This window comes from Epinephelus moara, chromosome 23, assembly GCF_006386435.1.
Source record: "Epinephelus moara isolate mb chromosome 23, YSFRI_EMoa_1.0, whole genome shotgun sequence".
Taxonomy (NCBI): Eukaryota; Metazoa; Chordata; class Actinopteri; order Perciformes; family Serranidae; genus Epinephelus; species Epinephelus moara.
The window spans coordinates 16,070,091-16,090,131 of record NC_065528.1 but is presented as its reverse complement, the minus strand read 5'-3'; the positions used below and the strand labels follow the sequence as shown (position 1 = coordinate 16,090,131).

Sequence of the window (20,041 nt, the reverse complement as noted above, 5' to 3'; positions counted from 1 at the left end):
TTTTTTTCCTGCCTGCTGCTTGGAAACAACTCAATAGATTTTTGACCTCCAGTCTCGGTTCTTTGCTCAAGCCATGACCTGCTGGGTCACTACTCCGCGTGTGCTCACAAACTCAATAGAGTTTTGCCTCAGCACAACCGACTACAGAAGTCACATGTGCAGCCACAAAACGAGTTGTTACAGATTTGAATCTTTGGACGGGCTGAAAAGAGTTACGCTGTGGCTCAGGAGAATGTTGTTATACTGGGCACCAGCATGCAGGAGAGTGCAACCATGAATGACAAACATGGTGCTGCAGCAGAGTAAGTGCTGCGTTAACCCTCCTGCAGGATTGAAAAACAGGTTGCAGGGTGTTGTATCTGACAGAGACATGAATGCGTGTGTGTGAGGCTGAAAAACAGCCGGTCCCTCCAGGATTTTGCAGGCTTTTTTGGGGGATTTTTGCAGCAGCGTTTCTTAAAAAAAATGTGATGCATGTTGTGATGTTTTAGATGTATTTTAGCAATGAAACTGTGGGAACAAATCAAAATAGCAAAAATAGCTATTTTTGTGTGTGTGTGCAATTTATCAAAAATCGAAGGCAACTTGTTCCAGTGAGAAAAAGCCTTTTTACTACTACACTAACGCTACCACTAACAAAGCATGTTAAACCCAACTCATTTTGATTCTTTTAGCACTTGCATTAGATGTAGATGCAAACAGCCTTATGGTAATTTCCCTTGTCTATGTGTTTCAGACATTCTCTGGGTGTGTTTTGTGGTAGAAAAGTATTTGTGTTCCACCACAATGTTTTACAGGATGCAGAACATCAAGGAATTGCCTTGCACAAACTTTAGTTGTAATTTTTGTTGGTAAATGTGTGACACTCTTGTTGTGCATGTCTGCATCTTAACAACCAGAACAAGGAAGTGAATTTGGTGATATATATATGCTTTCTTTTATCTGTTGTCTTTCAGTGTATTTGAGCTCCTGTGTAATGAAATGTGCTATATTGGTGGGTCCCAACTGGGCCCATTCTGAATGGACTGCAAGTGACTCACAAACGTGTCAAGTTTATTTAAAAAAAAAAACACACTTTATTTTTAAGTACAGTAAATTTGTCGAGCAGAGCTTTTATTTCAAAGTGCCATTTTCTACTATAGAGTGATTGACTAACCGACAGCTACTTGACAGAGATGGCAAACTAGCTTAACGACATGGCCAAATGCAAGTATGACGCTGAATGTATTAAACTGTGGGACCTTGAACTAATGACGAAGGAGAAATCTGGACCCCGTGACTGGACCAGTTGGGAACCACTGTGCTGTATAAAAAAAATTGCCGTAGTTAGTTGCCATTGCCATTATGCGGGGGACTGCTGTCATTGAGTTTGGTTTTAACATGTGGAAAAGTTGTGGTAATCGGACATAAGTGCCTGGTAGTGCACAGGGATTGGTTGGATCAGTGTTAATTGTTGCAATCGCAACATTACAGCATCCTAGAGGGGCTAAAAGGCTTCCCATTGAGACAGAGAGTTGATCTTTCCTCTCAAAACTCTATGGCTTGCTCTCTGTCCCTCTTACTTTCACTTTCTCAGATTATTTGTCTGTCCGCCTCATCTCTCTCCGCACACACACACACACACACACACACACACGCTTATAGCTACTGTACAGCTCTGTTATCAAGGGATTGAGAGGAGATAATTAGTCCAAGATCAGCTGCTTGGTTGGAACACATGGCATGGAGACAGTGCTGACTCACCTCCCACAGGGACACCACCACCATCACCACCAACAACAAACACACAAATACAGACATGCATACAAAGCAGCCGACAGCCGTCTATAACTGTGGATTGGATTTCATTCTCAGGACCCCATTAATTCCTTATGGATTCTCATATTGATTGAGGGGCCTCTGGTCTTGTTAATTCAACTCAGCCCAGACAGGTTTTGATTCAGTTTGCCTGAAGGTGACTGCTACTTGTAAGGAATGGGTGAAAAAAGCCTGGGCAGAGGCAGCGGGGAGGGAAACGAGACAGAGGAGAGAACACAGAAGGAGAGAGTATGAGAAAATGACACACAGAGGGTGAAGAGAAAGAGCGAGAAAGGGGAGGAGAGAGTGTGGCAGAAATAAAAGAGAAGGATAGGAACAACAAAAATACATGAGAAAAGGGGGAGTTGAAGAAATCTAAAGAGAAAAAAGACAGATAATGAGTTGAAGATGTTTGGATTTACTATGTAGTTCCATTCCTTGAACTTTTTGATGAAAAACAGAGAAAATGAACGTTGTAATCAATCACTGATTTCCATCTTAATGCATCAAGGAGGTTTATTTCCACTCCGCTCTTTTTTTCATTAGCTCATTATGCTAACGAGTCGTTACATAAAACCCTCTCAATAAATTGCAACTAGGTTATTTGTGTGTGTGTGTGTGTGTGTGTGTGTGTGTGTGTGTGTGTGTGTGTGCATTCATATGCACTGTGCATTCGCACAAGCATGAAGACCAAATACAAACATGCTTAATTTCATCTCCTGTTCTGCCATTCAGGCATTTCCCTCTTTTTGGCGCCCTCTTTGGCAGTTTATTGAATTGCGCAGACTTCCCAACAGGAAGTCCTACCAACAGGAAGTCCCACCAACAGGAAGTTATAAAGCCTAGGTAGGCCTCAGGCCTCAGTATCATTCCATTCCAGCAATCAGAGGGTTGTCTGCGGTGATCTTTTGTTTCGGCTTGGAAAGCATTGACTGTAAGCTCGAATCCCTTTGTTACCAACTCAGCAACCAGTATTTGTGAGACCTTTTTGAGTTCATTGTTGGAGGAAGTGGATTTCAAATTTGTTTGTAACCATGTGTTTAATTCAGCCATGTTGAATTATCACTATTAAGCATTTAGCTCTCATGCTGTGAACCACTTAATATATATTGTGAAAATAATCCTCCAGTGGTATCTCTTGGTTTCCTTTTTGGTCTATTCTCTAAATTGTCTTAACTAGGATTTCACCATGCTAATAGCGATAATGCTAAAGATGCTAATGCTAACAGTGCTAATGGTAAAAATGCTAATGCTAGCTTATTTTCATGCTAATTATGCTAAGCTAACCATGCCTGTGCAGATGCCTTCCCTTTGTATAGACCTTTCAGTAATTACAATATATTTTTTGTTATTTCAGTGTCACTCCTTGTTCACAAAGTTGAGTTGGCAATAATTAAAGGAGCTTGAATGCTACATCCTGACTCTGATGTCTCTGTGAATTGGAGTTTGGCTTGCTGTCAAATTATGGTTGCTACATCTCAAGGAGGACAGTATATCACCAATTGATAAACTTAAACATTACTTTGCAGTAATTCATTGATTAATTATGGCTGCAATTACAGCTGCAGTAATAAGATAAGCCACATAGCTTTAGAAAGGGAAGAAAAACACGAGAGAGCAGCTAAGTGTTACACCTACTTAAACAAGTACGAAAATCAAGATTTTGTATTTTTCCAAATGTGTCAAATTTAACTGTAGTACAGTGATCCACTGCTTGTATGGATCAAAAAGCTGACAGAATCATTCCTATACTAATGCTGTTTAAATAATTGACTTAAAATGATAAGTCATCAGCTTACAGTGTTCATTTTGGGTCTTTTTATACACAACATATGGAAAAACAGTTTAAAACTACAGTAATTCTACTGTTATTTTTACTTTAATCCTGTGATACATGGCCTCGCAGTAACCCCGTCTGTTTCCAGCTGGCTACCTGAGTCTGCTGATGCGTGCACATTGAAATCATGACGGGGAAGTAAAAGAAAGTCTTTTTCTCCAAATGGAAAATGCAGTCTCTTCAAAGCTTATGGCTGCTAGTCATGGAAACAAAAAACAAATGTGCATCGGGAAAGGACCTGTGGTTGAAGCCACCCTCATGAAGTGGATCGATAATCAGAGCTCCCATGGTCATGGAAAAGTCATGGGATTTCACAATCATGTTTTCCAGGACTGGTAGAGTCTTGGAAATAGTCAAATCCTTGAAAGTTTAAAAAAAAAAAAAACAAGTCAGCAAATTTTGTTGTGTGTGATGAAAGTAATTGTAACAATAATTTTCCGGGGATAATCTTCCACTTAATGTAACTCAAGGGCAAGTTTATTTTCTGTAGCCTTTGACATAACGTAGCTCCAACATGTGTCGATGCGTACATCTGTTCATTTTCTCCCAGCGTTCTTTCTCTCCCTCCATGTATGCTGGCGAGATGGAATTATGTTTGAATAGAGTGTGAATCTGATGTTGTTTGAATAAGAAAAAAATAATGTTGTGACAGTGTGATTTAAAGCCCAGTTCAGACCAAAGATTTGCAACAAGATGACTTGCAATAGGCAACTACTTGCATTGCGTCGTTCTGTTGAGCTCAGACAGCCAGTTCAAACCACTGCAGCTCTGCAACCTTCTAACACTGTTTCGTCTTGTCGCGAATCTTTGGTCTGACCTGGGATTAACATGTTGGGTCATGAATCCCAAAGTTTCCATACCTATGCTATGCCCCACTACTACTTGTACTCCTAATTGTACTGCATTTTTGAGATGGAGCAATGTTCATTTTACAGATTGTTAATGATTATGGAAATTAAATTATGGGTCCTTGAAAAGTAATGGGAAAGTTTTTAAATTTTGTCCATAAACACGTGTGGGAACCCTGGGTAATTCTTGGTAATGTAATGAAACAACAGAGAGAATTCATTACGATAATCAAAAGGTACATAGTTATCAATGTGACCCGGACAGACGTCATCACCATAAGCGCTTTCCTCTATACACAAATAGTCCTCAACACACAGCCATGTGACATGAGTCAGAGAGAGGATAAAGTATACTTTTTGTTCTCTGAATACTTTCTTACCTTTCTCTCATACAAGGAAATGCCATTATCAGTGGTTCAGGAGATGTAAAGAAGGACCATGTTCTTTCTTCTGTAACTTTGCTACCAGGGTGAGAATGGACTGAGAGGCGTTATTTGTCATTGTCAGGCTGAGTGCCCTGTTCCGTGTCTGACGGTCAAACCTGTCTCGCCAAAGTTTTTTTTTTTTTTTTCTGTGTTTTATATCTCTTCTTTTCTCTCTTTTACCCCTCTGAAGTTTTTGTTGTTTCACCCCAATTTTTCTTTTCCTACCAGTTGACGTCCTTTCATCTTTTTTTTCCAACCTCTCCCTCACCTGAACTCTACCTACTCTCTTTACTTTGTTCTCTTTCTGTTATTGTCTGTCAGTGCCTGATTGTTTACAGTCCAGACCTTTTCATGCTGCACATGGTGCACAGCGCCAGGACACAGTAGGCTGCAGCTGGACAGCCTAATTGTGACTTAAATTCAAAATGGCTCCCCTCTTAACACTTTCTCTTCTTCTTCTTCCCTCAGGTTTAGAAAAAGTTGGTCGTGATTCCAGTTACGAACAAGAGGGGAAGGTTCAGTTTGTGATGGATGCGGTGTACGCCATGGCCCACGCTCTGCACCGCATGCACCGGGAGCTCTGCTACGGATACCCGGGCCTCTGCCCGCGCATGGCCAACAACATCGATGGCAAAGAGCTGCTCAGCCACATTCGTGCCGTCAGCTTCAATGGTGAGTCATACCCTGTGGACACGTGCAAACACTCACGCCTACTCACAGTGACACGGCAACATCTTTCAAACTAAAATTCACTCTGCAACATCCAACATCCATCCTTATATCCATCTGACCTTATAAATCTTCACATCAGCCAAGCCATAGTCGAAATAGTTTTACATTTGAAAATGTTATGGGCGGCATAGTGGTGCAGTGGTTGGCATTGTTGCCTCACAACAAAAGGGTTCCTGGTTCAAACCTGGGGTGGGGGAGCCCTTCTGTGTGGAGTTTGCATGTTCCTCCCATGCCAGCATGGGTTTTCTCAGGGTACTTCCTCCCACAGTCCAAACACATGCAGGTTAACTGGTGACTCTAAATTGTCCGTAGGTGTGAATGTGAGTGTGAATGGTTGTCTGTCTCTATATGTCAGCCCTGTGATAGTCTGGTGACCTGTCCAGGGTGTACCCTGCCTCTTGCCCAGTGTCAGCTGGGATAGGCTCCAGCCCCCCTGCGACCCCCAACAGGATAAGCGGTTATGGAAAATGAATGAATGAATGAATGTGTAATGAAGAATACAACAAAATATTGAACAATGAAGCTGTAAAATGCTGAGTCATTCCTTCAGAACAACAGCTATCAAGGACAAATTAGAGCCTTCAAGTGCTTGGACACAGTACAGTGGTCCTGTAGTGTTTATCCACCCTGACTTGACCAATCCAGCTCATCCTTAAACAATGCAAAGCCCAGCTCCACTTTTAATTTGTCTAATCCTTATCAGAAAGACATGTCGTGGCGTTTCACTTTCAAAATTAAGTTAATCCCGCTGCTTTCCCTAAACACATTATCTGCTTATATTTTGCTCATGTGGTCTTGTATCACTTTGAACCTGCAGTGCCCGATTTTTAATTTCCCCTCTCTCACTACTACTTCCTCTGCCGCTGACAAATTTAAGTGGGTGAAAAACATTTACTAATTTCCTCCTAAATAATATCAGACACCTCATTTGAATATTTTCTTATTAATCGATTTCCCCCCCGATGCACAGGTACCTGCTTTTCTGTCCGTCTTTTCATTTCCTGCGTTTCTCTGTGGGGTATTGTGTGGAATACATATGGGTTAGAGAGTAGGAAAGCAAGGGAGTCTTATTGTGAGATTACAGAAACGCTTGTCTGATTTAGTTTTAGAGGCAAGATTGAAATTGCATGAATGTGTCTGTGCGGGAATGTCTGCAAAATGTGTCAGTGTTTTGTTGTTTCCTGCGCTATCTCCGTCTGTCATCGCTAGAAGTGTCAAAAACCAATTCACAGGCGGGCACTGATTGCTGTTTCATACTACAACAGCAGGTTTGTGCTCAGGTGTGTTTCCCTGTTATTGCTGGCCTGAAGGTAGAGAAATCATCCCATAACCACAAGGTCACAGACTTTATACTCCAATGAATCACCGAACCCTCCTCACTTACTGAAAGTTGCCCTACACAAAATGTGCCCCAACTTTCTCTGGCAGTGTTTTGAGATAACATAAAAAACTAGATTAGATGGAAGCTACAATGATATGGGAATAACAGTTTGATGTTGGAGTTATCAGACAGGCATCTGCCATTACAAATGTTTAATATGCCCATAACACCCTCAGATAGCTCTACAGAAGGTTCCAGATAAAAACATCACCTACATTATAGACCTGACTCGTATTGTAATGCATGTACAGTAGCGGCTTGCGTTTTTCAAGGTCTGTCTATCACATGTCCACAAATTTCAGATTTATACAGATGTATAATTTACTGATCAAAGACATGAAAGTCTTAAAAAATAACTGAAGCATGAATGAATAATAGCATTTTTTACACACATGACTCCCCTGTAGTATTTTCTGAGAATAAAGAAAGAATATGATAGTAAGGGGGCATGAATGAGACATGAATGCATCACATTTTCAGCCCATTTAAATCAAGCAAATCAAAATTACTAGAACATGAAAAACTAGAGAGGTGCACCCAGTACAGTGCAGATTCTAGGGGCGGGGCTGAGTCCTCAGCAGACTTAGCCTTAGCCTGGCTTCAATTCCAACCTGAGTCCCTGCATGTTGTCCCATGTCTCTCTTTACCCTCATTGTCTGCCAGTGTCCAAGCTGTACTATCAAACTAAAAGCAGTTAAAAAAAGAAAAAACTTAAGAACAGGGAGTGCACGCCAAGCTGTGTGCCCGGTGTGTATGCATATGACAGTAGTGGAATGAAGGGGAGACAATACACAGGTCAGATTAGCAACGTATGACCAGAGTAGACAGGCTACATGGGGACAGAACCCTGGACACAATGTCCGATAAAACCCCTCCCTCTCCTCTTTCAAACAAAGAATTAAATGTCACTCATTTGTCCCTCCCAGCTCCCTTATTGTCAAGATGGCGGTAAAGATTAAAAAACAGGGATTTATTCATCTTATATTGTGCCTAACTTTAGTGGATCATAACATATATCCATTAATGAATTTAAGGGCATCATAAAGAATGTGGTGACAGAGACATCTGCTTGTTTTTCTCAAGAGGCCACTATGTTTGAATAGTTGTTGTTTTATTGTGGATTTTTGTATATGTTGTATTTGTTGCATTTTAAATGTGTTTTGACTGGCTGCTACCTTGGCCAGGTCTCTCATGTAAAAGAGATTTTCAATCTCAATGGGACTTCCTGGTTAAATAAAGGTTAAATAGAATATCAGGTATGGAATTACTCTGCAGATGCTCAGGTCCAAAATGAGATGGAACTTTTCCATGGATGTCAGATTTTGAACCACACCACAGGCCATAATGTGCCTTCAATAGAATGGTAAAGCTTGTTTCTGGTCCTCGGGGATTGCAGCAAATGGATTTTGCTATGTGCCATTGTTGATCACTTGCAGCCCCTGACAGGTGAGTAAGAGGAGTCAGGAGTCAGCAGTTAGTGATTGTATGAAATAATCAGTAAATAGGGTGAGATAGAGCTAAAATTGTGAAGTACTGCAACCGCAAGAGGTTCTTTAGCATATTTGTGCACGAAAACTATTAGGCTGATGGGTCCAGTAGTTTGGGAGATTAGCTGTGGACAGACAGATGCACACAAACACACACAACCAAATGCGTTATCTTCTCCAGTCTTACACCTGGCAGAGATAAAAGTTCAGGATTTGGGTCTTTGGGCATTAATACAAAAGATACAAGAATGAAGAGAAGGAAGCACTGGATTTGTGCAGCACCAGGTATTGAATTAAACGTAAAGTAGTCAGAGTGTGATGCTTCATCCCACCAATACGTAAGTGTTATATTCCCATATTACTTTAGCTCATGTCCAACTAAAAATGCACAGCTGCACCCTAGTGCATTGACAGTGGTTCATACCAGTGGAACGGCAGGTAACAGTATATCTCTGAATCCTCTGTTTTCCTCTACTGTACCAGCATGTTTTTAAATCACATATACATGTATAGCTCCCTACTGGGTCTTTTCCCATTGAGTCATTTGTTTCTCTTGGATTTCTGATAACACTAGAAAGAAAAAAACAATGTACACATGTCCCCAGCCTTGAATTATTGTTCTTCCAGCTCCCAAAAACTAGTTTTGTTTATGCGGTGAGTTCGTTTGTTTGCATAGCGATAAAACACAGAGGTGAAATAAAACTGATAAAATCTACAAAGAGCAAAGTTTGCCGCCGAAAAACAGTAGGGGTTTTTAATACTTTCATAATTCAAGTTTTTCCACTACAGAGCTTTGACATAATAATTTACAGTAAATTGTAAAAAGAAACCTAGGTGGCAAATTTAGGCTCTAAAACGGCTCAGGTCATTAACAATCCTGTACAGTATTGGCACTGTATGTCATTTTCTAACGGCAGTTGTCAAAGTTCAGGGATAATATCTTCTATGGTTTTCTAAGGAAACCTAAACTTTTGGGAGTTTTCTCCATGTCTTTGTTCTTTAATGTTTAAAAGGCCTCTCTGCGGTTTTTGTCTTGGTGGCAGAAGAAAAGTGAAGAGGTTTGTGGGGTGAATCTTTGTTGCAGTTACTCGTATCTGTGTTGTTACCATTGTCAGCAGCCAGCAAGATTTAAAGCTTTTGAGCCGGCTACTTTATGTGTATATGCTGGGTATATTTGTGAGTTCCAATTAAAAGCACTTTTGTTATTGATCTGTTTAGGGCCGACATGACATTGATAACACTAAAGAAAAGGTAAAGGATGGAGATAGCTCTATCTCTGGTTGTGTGTTTGTGGCAAATAAAAGCAGAGTGGGAGAATAAGTTAAAGTTGCTGGAGCGTGGATTCACTTTCTCTCTGCTTTTTCTGGATACGTACCAATTCACCTTACTAGCAGCTGCATGAAGAGGACAAGACAGAGTGAGAGTGAGAGGGAGGGGATAATTTCAAGTCGTTAGGGCAGTGATTGTTCTCCTGTTGGACCTGCACCAGTACAACTTCACTTACAAAGTGAAGCCTAACAGGCAAGAGTGACAGAGACAGAAAAAGAGGTGCAGAAGATGAGGAGACAAGGACATTTAGGAAGTAATTAGGAAGAGTTCAACCCTTTGATTTTGAGGTGGACTTCCCCTCAAACGAGATTGGTATCCCCAAGCTATCCTCCTCTTCATGTAATATGGTGTTCGCTGGCGATGCTAATTATGTAAAGTTAAAGTTATTAATGTGAAAAAAGGATCCCTCACAGTTCTGGTGGCCTCCTGATTATAAAGGTTTAATCCCCCATGACAATGAGATAAATCTCATTCAGCATTCAGTAATATATACAGACAGTGTTGGATGCAAATGCAGCTTTTTTGCCTCATACAGCTAGAAAACTCCACAAAACAAAATATGCAATGGAAAAAAACACATTTGAATATTTATAATAATTTAGAATATTCCCGCTGTTAGAAATATTGAAATTATATATGTTCATACAGTCAATTTTCTAAATAATACCTCACCTTAAACTCCCCTATTTGAATTACTCTAGAAGCACCGCATGTAGAGACAGAAGCAAACTAAGACTGGTGCATTGCAGAGCAAGATAAACAATAAGAAAACGAACCCTGGAGCAGCAATGACACACCGCGCTGTCCAGCTTTTGTTTGCCGGTGAGTTTATTGGCTTATCCGAGCAAACACACACACATTACTGCACATAAAAAGCACCCAGAAACGAATGCACAAACATACCAAGGCCATTATGAGTAATGGAATCCAAAAGTAAAACAAAACAGCGTTGTTGTTGTTTGAAAAACTTTATTTCACTTCTTTAACAAAATGATCTTGGGTCAAGGTCTTCTTTGAGCTTTTTCTAAAGCGTACACCTGCTTTATTTTAATGATGTTAAATGTGTGATTCATCAGATAAGTTATATCAGAGTATCACATTGTTCAGACATTGTCTTTTAGTGAGGATAAAGTCTCTGAAAGTCTGTGAAAGTCAAACCCTGTTGATCACGATGTGAGTCAGCACTTCTGGGAGGTTTGGAGAACCAAAATGAGCACAGCAGTTTAGAAATTTGGAACAGAGCGCTGCTTTTTTACTGTTTCTTAACATCAATGTACATCAAACATGTCATCACTACAAGTGCAAATGAAACCCACTGACATGACAGAGGGGTCCCCAGCCCCAGGACAAAAGGACAAATAAATCAAACGAGCATAAATACTCTCTGGTCAGACTACTGCTTCCAGCATGGGTCCAATTAAACAGATGGTTAAAGCTAATACTAATGTTACTAACATCAGTCTTTCCATGGAGGTTTTAAGATGTACAATAACTCTACGACACACTATTCAGACTAGAATTAATTTTACTAAGGCTGGTAACAAATGAAATACAAAAAGAAAACCCTTTGATTCCTCCCCTGTCTCCAGTAGAGGTGGGTGCAATTCATCGATGTGGCGATGCATCGAAATGCGGCACGTGACGATTTGGCATCGATTAATTAACGTCGATGCTTTGCCGCAAGACCGGAACAAAAAACACGTAACCGGAACCTTAACGCGCGCGCCGCCCGGACTGTTTAGTGAGTGAGACCACTACAAACAGAGCACGTTAGCTTCTTTGCAAAATGGCAACAGCTTCAGCAGCCTCCAAAGAGCGGCCGATTCTCTCGCCACCGGGGTTGACTGCAACCGTGTGGCAGTACTTTGGATTTTATGAGAGAGAGAACAAGACGACTGACGAGACCTACGCGATTTGCAAGATTTGCAAAGCAAAAATAAAGTACCTCAGCAACACCACAAACATGAGGCAGCACCTTGTACGCTTTCATCCCGAAACGGAGAAGGTTCCTCCGGTCGTGCCCACCACACAGAGGACCATCCTGGAGACTGTCTCCAAACTTCCCAAGAACTCGGAGAAGGCGAAGAGCATTACAAAAGCAATAGCTACTTTCATTGCGACGGATTTACGCCCGTATTCAGTAGTAAACAACAGGGGGTTTCGGTTAGTGGTGCGCACCATGGAGCCGCGCTACAAACTCCCTCACCGAAAACACTTCGCAGAGAAAGAAATCCCCCACCTCTACGACGAAACCAAAGCAAACGTCCTGTCGGAGCACATTGACCAGCTGGTATTCTTGCACAAGAATGTGTGTGTCCCAGATTCTGGCACTGACGATGAAGAGTCTGATGAAGATGAGTAGCACAATGTGGACATTTGCCTCTCTCACACAACAGGAGGATGTAGGGGGTCAAGAGGGAGGGGAGGGAATATGGGAGGACAGTTAACTTTAAGATGAGTGTGAGTGCCACTCTGCTCTACTGTGTTTGTGTTGTGTTTACCTCACTGTACTGAAGCTCCAGACTGAATAAGTTCAGTTGAATTATGCACTTTTGTTCAGAAGAATGCAATTTGTTACCTTGGAATATGGCAGCTTTTTTGTTAAATTATCCTATCTATATTCCAGACTGAATAAGTTGAATTATTTAATTTTGAGGAATGCACTTTTGTTCTGTATGGCAGCTTTTTTTGTAAAGTTATCCTATTCATATTCCAGACTGAATAACTTTCCATTTTCCATTAAATAAATTTGATGGAAGTACATATCTTGTTTACTTGAATTAATGACCTCATTAAATCCAGGGCTTGACTGTTTTCAGTGTTTTCCGCCAATAGAGGGGACTCTCGTGCAAGTGGAGCTTTCCCTGGTCAAAGTTAAGTAGGTAAAGGTGCAAATGTTTACATAACAGTTATAAAATAAAATATTTTGTGTCTTTGAAAAATACAAGTCAAATGTTCAAAAAACCTTGTCATTTACTTATTGAGTGTAGTTTTAGAGGAACTAAAAGTTAGTTAATTGATAGGCTATTTATTTAAAAATGTAGCCACAGATGAAGACAAAATCAATCTTGTATGGAAGAAAGCATTAAAAAGTGCAATAATCGAAGAACCGTGGCACCAATAAGCGAATCGAATCGACAAGCGCCATAATCGAAGAATCGAAGCGCCCATAATCGGAATCGAAGCGCCCATAATCGAAATCGAATCGAATCGTGAGGTACCCTTGTTGGAACACCCCTAGTCTCCAGGGTCCTACTTAGTACAGACCATATCACCAAATCCTGGGGCACGTTCAATCTCCAAACAGTATGCTTGTTTTGCTACTGTTTCCAGGTGTTGAACCCACCACCATTTCTGTTTAAATAAAAGTTTTGCTACGTTTTCTCTAAGCTGAATGCAGCCAAGGAGGAGCAAGGGGCATTCATGTGTGCAGGGTCATGAGAGCACCATCCCCAACAAGAAAGAAGATTTCAAAAAGAACAATAATTAAATGGATGCAAGACCAGCCTAACACAGGGAAGATACACTTGGTAGCACAACCAGGTACCTACGTGCTTGGCAGCTGAGCTTCAGACCAAGAGAGTAACCACCAACACCATGCCTCCTAAACCCCAGGATAAGTTCCAACAGTCTGCATTGTTCATCTGGAAGGGGGGTAAAACAGGTAGCAAGCCTCTTGCCTTCCGATTCAAGCCTGCTAGTGGAGCCCGGGACTGTGAAATGTGCACTGACTTGGGCCAGCGTCTCATAGTTCCACCCGAGATAGCAGCATCCAACTTACGACCAGTCCTGGTCCTCTGGTCGAAGTTCTGTCAGAGTGCTTTCCTCATAGAACTAACTGTCCCTAGGGAGGATGCCACAGAGGAGGCATTTGAACACAAGAGATTGTAGCTACACTGACCTCGCAACTGAAGCAGAGGCTTAGTCGCTAGATCCACCACTAGGCTCCTGAAGGAAATCGGGATTAATGGGCAGGCCCAGAGGAAAGTGGTCAACGATCTGACCAGTAGAGCTAAGAGGTGCAGTCATTAGCTATGGCTGAAGAGAAAGCATCCCGCCTGGCCCCCGAGGTGACCACAGAGGAGCCAACCTTCTGACACACACCCAGGCCTGATCAGCCTGTGGTGGGCCTCCCTTAATTGAGTGTGTCTTGTGATAAAGACTGAATCACCCAATGATTTTGAGGTGTGCACCTGATGATGTGTCGGAGGGTGGCTCTGCCAGGTGGACACAACCGAAACACCTATGCTCCTGCACGAAACATGCTGAAACTCCAGGGATTGTAACACCAAGTCCTAACTGATGAATCTGAAAACAATTAAAGCAAACAAGAAACAATAAAACAAATACTTGAAAAGTAAAGGAACTTGTCACTTGACTGGTGAGGGAGTAAGTGCAGCTCCCTCACATTGTCCTCATCAAGGATTGACACTAAAGAGACAAAGAGCTTTAGTCACCAGACCGTAACATCATGCTGCAGTGGGCAGAGCAATCAGCAATCAAACTACATGAAAAGATGTGATGCTTTCTGTTGATTCTGGGTCTGTATGATTAAAAATCACCTTCAAATGGCAGTACGGCATCCTTGACCCAAAAGTCTAAATGCTCAGTAAGTTTTAGAGTTCTTATTTCATAAACTTAGCTAAAGGTAATCTGAATGAGTTTTCCAAAACACAAATAACTTTCAAAAAAGTCCAGAAAAATAACATAATCGATATAACCAAAAGCTCAGGGAGCCAAAATGGAACTAATTAGAAAATAAAATGAAATCCTAAAAGTAAAGTAAAAGTCATTTGATAAAGTGGAACTTAAAAAAACAAACTGATACACACACTAAACAAAACAATTTCATCAACGTGTGTGTGTTGTTGATTACGAGTTGTTTGTTTGCTAGAATTTGCTTTCCTTGAATGGTAGTCTGGTTCAGATGCTGTTCTTGTCGGACGAACACACACACGTTGTGGTCGCCCACACGGATTAACTCGGCCTATTCACACTCCCCTGGCTTTGTTGGTTGTAAGTACATCCCAAAGTGGCTTTTCGGATAGAGCCGTCGCTAATGTTTCTTGCTCCATCACTCTTTCTCCTCTCTTGTTGCCACACTGTCCTTTCCTTGTTTCTTTCTCTCTGTGTCATGTCTCTGTCCTTCACTTGTCTCCTACCTTTTCTGCCTCATTCTCACCATTGTCTCGTTTTCACCATCCCTCTCTGTGTCTCCTTAGCTTTCTGTGCTCTCTTTCTCTCTCCTACCACTCCCACTCCCGAAAGGCATTGACTCATCATTTCATTTCTTAAGCCTTTTTTTCTGTTTCTTTTTAAAGATAAGGACAAATCAGAGCAAATTTTGATTTTAGATTTGTGAGAAGAACTTAAACTCAACCCAAATTTCTCACGGGAATCTTAAAAACAAGTTACACAGACCTCCCTAATGGAGACTTCATCGTCTCATTTTGTGGTTTATGAACTTGTAGCAGAGTTTTAACACAAGGAGTCTATTTTATTCTAAAATAACTTGTATTTTAGATCCTATAGGCTATGTTTAAATGTGCCCAATATCAGACTCTACAAAAACAAAGATGCTGCACGCCACACACAGCATGCTGTTGTAGTGATGTAAACACGGAGGCCATCTGTGTCAGTGTTTACGCTGTCATTCATAAGTTGATGTGCAGTGGAAGCCAGTGAATTCATGAACAAATGATAATGAGGATAACGAGAAAGACTAATCCTTGTGAATGAAGGATTTTTAACCATGATCAGAGTGCCTTGGATGCCTTTTTAGACTGCCGGCCCACACCATGTACCTCTACACTGAGTAAGCTGGGACAGTCATTACTTTATATTCCTATTTGACTATTTGCCTTCCTCTTGAAGAGCACCTGATTTTTTACAATTACTGTACATACACCCAGTGTTTTGACTTAGTGCAGCACTTGGCTTTGGCTTTTTGAAGAGCAATGGCTGCTTCTTCTCTACGGAGGTGTCTGTAGAAGCAGAGTCAGAGCCAGGAGTGGTGGGATCGTGATGTGAATATCTCCGCTGAAACAGTTTCATTTAAACATTTCGGGATGTCAAAGGCTACTTTTAGCTACATCACAGTTATCTTCCAGGTTTTATTGACAGAGTGACTCCCGCCAACACACAATTATGACGAATGTCGTTTTAGACTGACGTTGAAGTTGCATGAATTCCAATATGACTGCTCAGTCTGAGGTTGCATTTCAAAAAATCAGTCCTGTATCTGATTTAGGACCACATGTGAAATGGCCCAAATCAGAATTGAGAATGTCAGGTTCCATGTAATTTCGGCTGTTCACATTGTTATGAGAAAAACAAACCAACAAACAGATCTAAGGTTACATATGGAAATGAAAAATCAGATTTGAGCCAGTTTTGCACGAGGACTGTCTTAGAGTAGTTAAGTGTTGTATGGACTCCCTGCTTGGATGTGGCAGTGTTTACATTATGTTTTGTCATCATGTCACAATTTGGTAATTTGACAGTCTTAAGTTTAAGCTCGCCTTAAATAAGTAAATAAAATGAATGGTCCAGATACAATTTAATGGTCCAGATCTAACTGAACAAAGATCACCTCTTAAGCTCTGTTTCCACCGAGCAGTATGGTACAGTACAGTTCAGATCTTTGCGCTATTTTTCTGTTTCCACTGTGAAAAGTTGTGGATGGTACCAATGGCATCATTCAGTACCATCCCCATTTTTGGTCCCCCCTCTGTTGGGGTACCCAGCACACAGATCTGGTACTATAAGGTGGAGCTGTGAACACTGCAGTCCGTTGATTGGTCAATAGCCAGACGGTCACTCTGCTCAGGGCTGAGCTGTGTCTGGTTTTGAGTCGGAGAAAAAATAACTTTCACTAGGCCAACTGCCTGCGACTTCTTAGGTGGAATGTTAACTTCTATTAATACTCAATGCATGAAGTGAAGACATGAAGCAATCAACACACCTTAAATATTTCACTGTGACAACTTCGACTATAAGCTTCTTTTTTTATTTGTCTGCATTCATATACAGATATGTATTTGTAAAGATTAGCCAAAATGAAGATGAAGTCTTGGCCCATATGTTTGCACCAGATCTCTGAAAGTTTATCGTTATTAGACCGATAGCCATAGATTCTGTGATTGGGTAACCAAAGTCAAAAAGAGAAAGCAAAAATGGTGACTGCGTTTGTCTTTAACACAAGTGTGGGTGTTTGTCATGCAAGAAAGCTCTGTGTGAGTACATCACTGCTAGGTTATATCTCCTGCCGGGAGACAAGATGGACATCACCATGGGAACCAACTTGCACTAATTAGAGCGGCTTGACTTTGAGGAGTTGAACTTTACACCTGCCTGTACAACCTTGGGGAGGGAGAGGGAAGTAGGAGATGATGAAGCTCACTGGCTCATAATGACCTCAGAGAGACAGAGACAGAGGAAGGCAGCACTAGAGGAGTAACTTGCTTGAAGATGATGAACTTGACCAGTCATTAATGATATTGAAAAGGAGGAGTGAAGGAGACAGGGGGTTATGGGAGTGGGGAGTCTATCTGAGTGTAATAACCTTGGGGGGAGATAGAGGGAAGAACATATGGAGAAGAGAGGACGGCAAAGTGCAGTTGGAAGGGGGAGAGAGAATGAGAGGACATAGATGGAGAAAAAAGATGGACAGCTGGTGAGGAAAATGTGAAAGCTTATTGGCAGGAGAGACAAAGCAAGTGCAAAAGACAATGAGGGAGGGTGTGTTGGGGGTTGAGAGATAAAAGCAAGATGAACTTTGCTCGGCTAATAACAGCTTAGGATGGAAGGAAACAGAAGAGACGAGTCATCTACAATGTCTCCATTTGGCAAGGAAAGGGAACTGTCATACAGTAAAATGGAGCCACGCAGTACATGAGGACTGGCTGCATAAAAAGAGAGAGAGGGAGAGGATGGCTGACTGGGATATATCAGACTATACTAGGGCTTTGTAACCTTGAGAAGCAAGAAACTGGGAGAAAACAATGAGAAGGGTGAATTTTATCTTTCATAGGGTATGGCATTAGAAAGAAAGAGATGGGAGAGACAGACAGACTCTTGAGTTAACATATCCTTCCTGAGAGAAAGATAGCAGAGGAGACAGGCAAATAGAGAAATAGATGGTGAAGCAGTAGGCGTAGGAACTTAGAAATGCTTAACTTTCCTGGGTCAGGGCAACCTTGGGAAGGAGACGATGGAGAGAGAAAGAATGTCTGAGTTTAAACCGAGAAGGGAGAAGCCTGATAGATGTTTCATGACGTTTTAAAACGTGTTTTTCTTGCAGTTGTCATGTCATAAACATTGCACAACAATGACTGATGTCATTTCACTTGCCGGTGTTGCTACAAAGCCAACCTTGTGTTGCTGCCAGAGCTCTTTTCGTACTTACTTTCTGTTTGGTATAGCCACCACACAATGCCAGTGTGTAGTAGCCTGGTATGACCATCCTGATGACGTGAGCTCAACATTCTGTTTTGCTTTTTGTATCAGTCTGGACTTGGTGCAGCCCAAACACTTGTGGGCGAGAGCTGTTGCCTTGGCAGACAAACTCCTTCAGCCACTCAGCATGACAAAACACTGGGGAACATCTTCGTCATCACTAGCAAAGCCAGTTGACAAAACAAGCTTTTGCCAAATCCAGTCAGCAGAACGGTGAAAATGTCTTTTCCTCCGATAAAGTCTACAAATTCGTAATCATGTTCTTGTTTAACTGTTGTTATTGACTCTATGTCTTAGCGCTAGTTGCTTCAGGAGCCACCATTACTATCCTGCAAGTGGCGGCCTCCATTTTATGTCATCAATTACAATGCAGTCCCTGATTGGATGCTTATGCTGTCAACTATGGTGTATATCCTTGATTGGCCCCAATTTCTGGAAAGTGTTTGGGGCGGTACCTCATCCAGACTGACAGAGAGTGAAACAGAATGTTGAGGTCGAGCTCACGTCATTAGGACGGTCTTACTGGCCTACGTGGTGAGTGTGCAGGTGTGAAATAAGGGTCTCGATATAGCATCTAAGATACAATAGTTAGCTTTTGTTAGCACGTAGCATTCCCAACCCTCAGTTCAACCTTCTTTTTCTAGTGTTGGGCTGTTGTTTGACAGCAGATACACCAGAATAGAAACAAACAAACCTTCATGACAGCACCTGTATTGTGATTGTCTCTCTTGAAACACAAGGGGAAATTGATAGTAATTATAGTCCTGGCTATAGAACCAGGGCCGTCTGAGTCACTCAGCCACACAGAATGGCAAACCAAGTGAACAGTTGGATCAGGGCTACAGCTGCAGACCGAAACAGTTACGGAGATGTGTATCACTTTGTTGTAGAGAGAGAGGTCTTTACAAAACAGGACAACACCAATTTTGACATTTTTGGAAGCAGGCTTTAGAGCTGCAATAATTAGTCAGTCAGCAGAAAATTAACATGCAATTATTTGGATAATGAATCAAATTTTTCGTCATCTTTCAGGCAGAAATGCCCAACATTTGCTGATTCTATCATGAAATGTGTGTCATACATCACAGTTAAGTGAATATCATTGGGTTTTAGACTGTTAATCAAATTAAACAGACTTTCGAAATTCATCACTTAGAGCTACGGGGAACTAAAGCACCAATTTTCTGACATTTTATGCACAAAAAAAGCAATCTATTAATTCAGGAATAATTGGCAGATTAATTGAAAGTGAAAATAATCATTAGTCACAGCCCTTAATGTGTTTTTAGACAGAGATGATAAAATTGATATTACACGTCTGTTGTCTTGTATCAGTCTGTTAAAAATGGAGGTAGAGGCAAGAGGCGATTAGCTTAGTGTAGCATGAAGAATGTAAGTTTAAAAGTAAAGGTCACTGTTTAACACATCTTGTTTTCTAAATTCATACACAAAGCAATGTATAAAAACAATTTGTGGTTTAAAGAAATATTTCACTGCTGGAAAGATGGTCTTTTCATTTGCAGTAGAAAGAAGCAAATACTTTTGAAACTGGTGCTACATGAAGAGATAATGGGGTTGTGGCATTTGCTTTTGTTCAAGAGGTGGAAAACCTACAACCACCAGAATGCACTGCACTGCATCCACCGAGATCTGTGCGCTGGTGAGATGAAGGGAAGTTCACCACAGTTCATTTACACACTACCCACATTGTTATACAGAGCTGGTTGAAAATCTGCAAAGTGTCCCTT

The 20,041-nt window shown here is 41.3% G+C and overlaps 1 protein-coding gene across 3 annotated transcripts in view; it reads left to right on the top strand.

The window, feature by feature from the left end:
* The window catches only part of grm8a (glutamate receptor, metabotropic 8a), a 327,721-nt gene that overhangs the window by 249,228 nt on the left and 58,452 nt on the right, over positions 1-20,041 (top strand). For all 3 annotated transcript variants that reach the window (XM_050036012.1, XM_050036011.1, XM_050036013.1), the window contains exon 7: positions 5,376-5,579. In XM_050036012.1, coding sequence (XP_049891969.1) covers positions 5,376-5,579 — 204 coding nt within the window. The remainder of the gene's footprint in view (positions 1-5,375; positions 5,580-20,041) is intronic.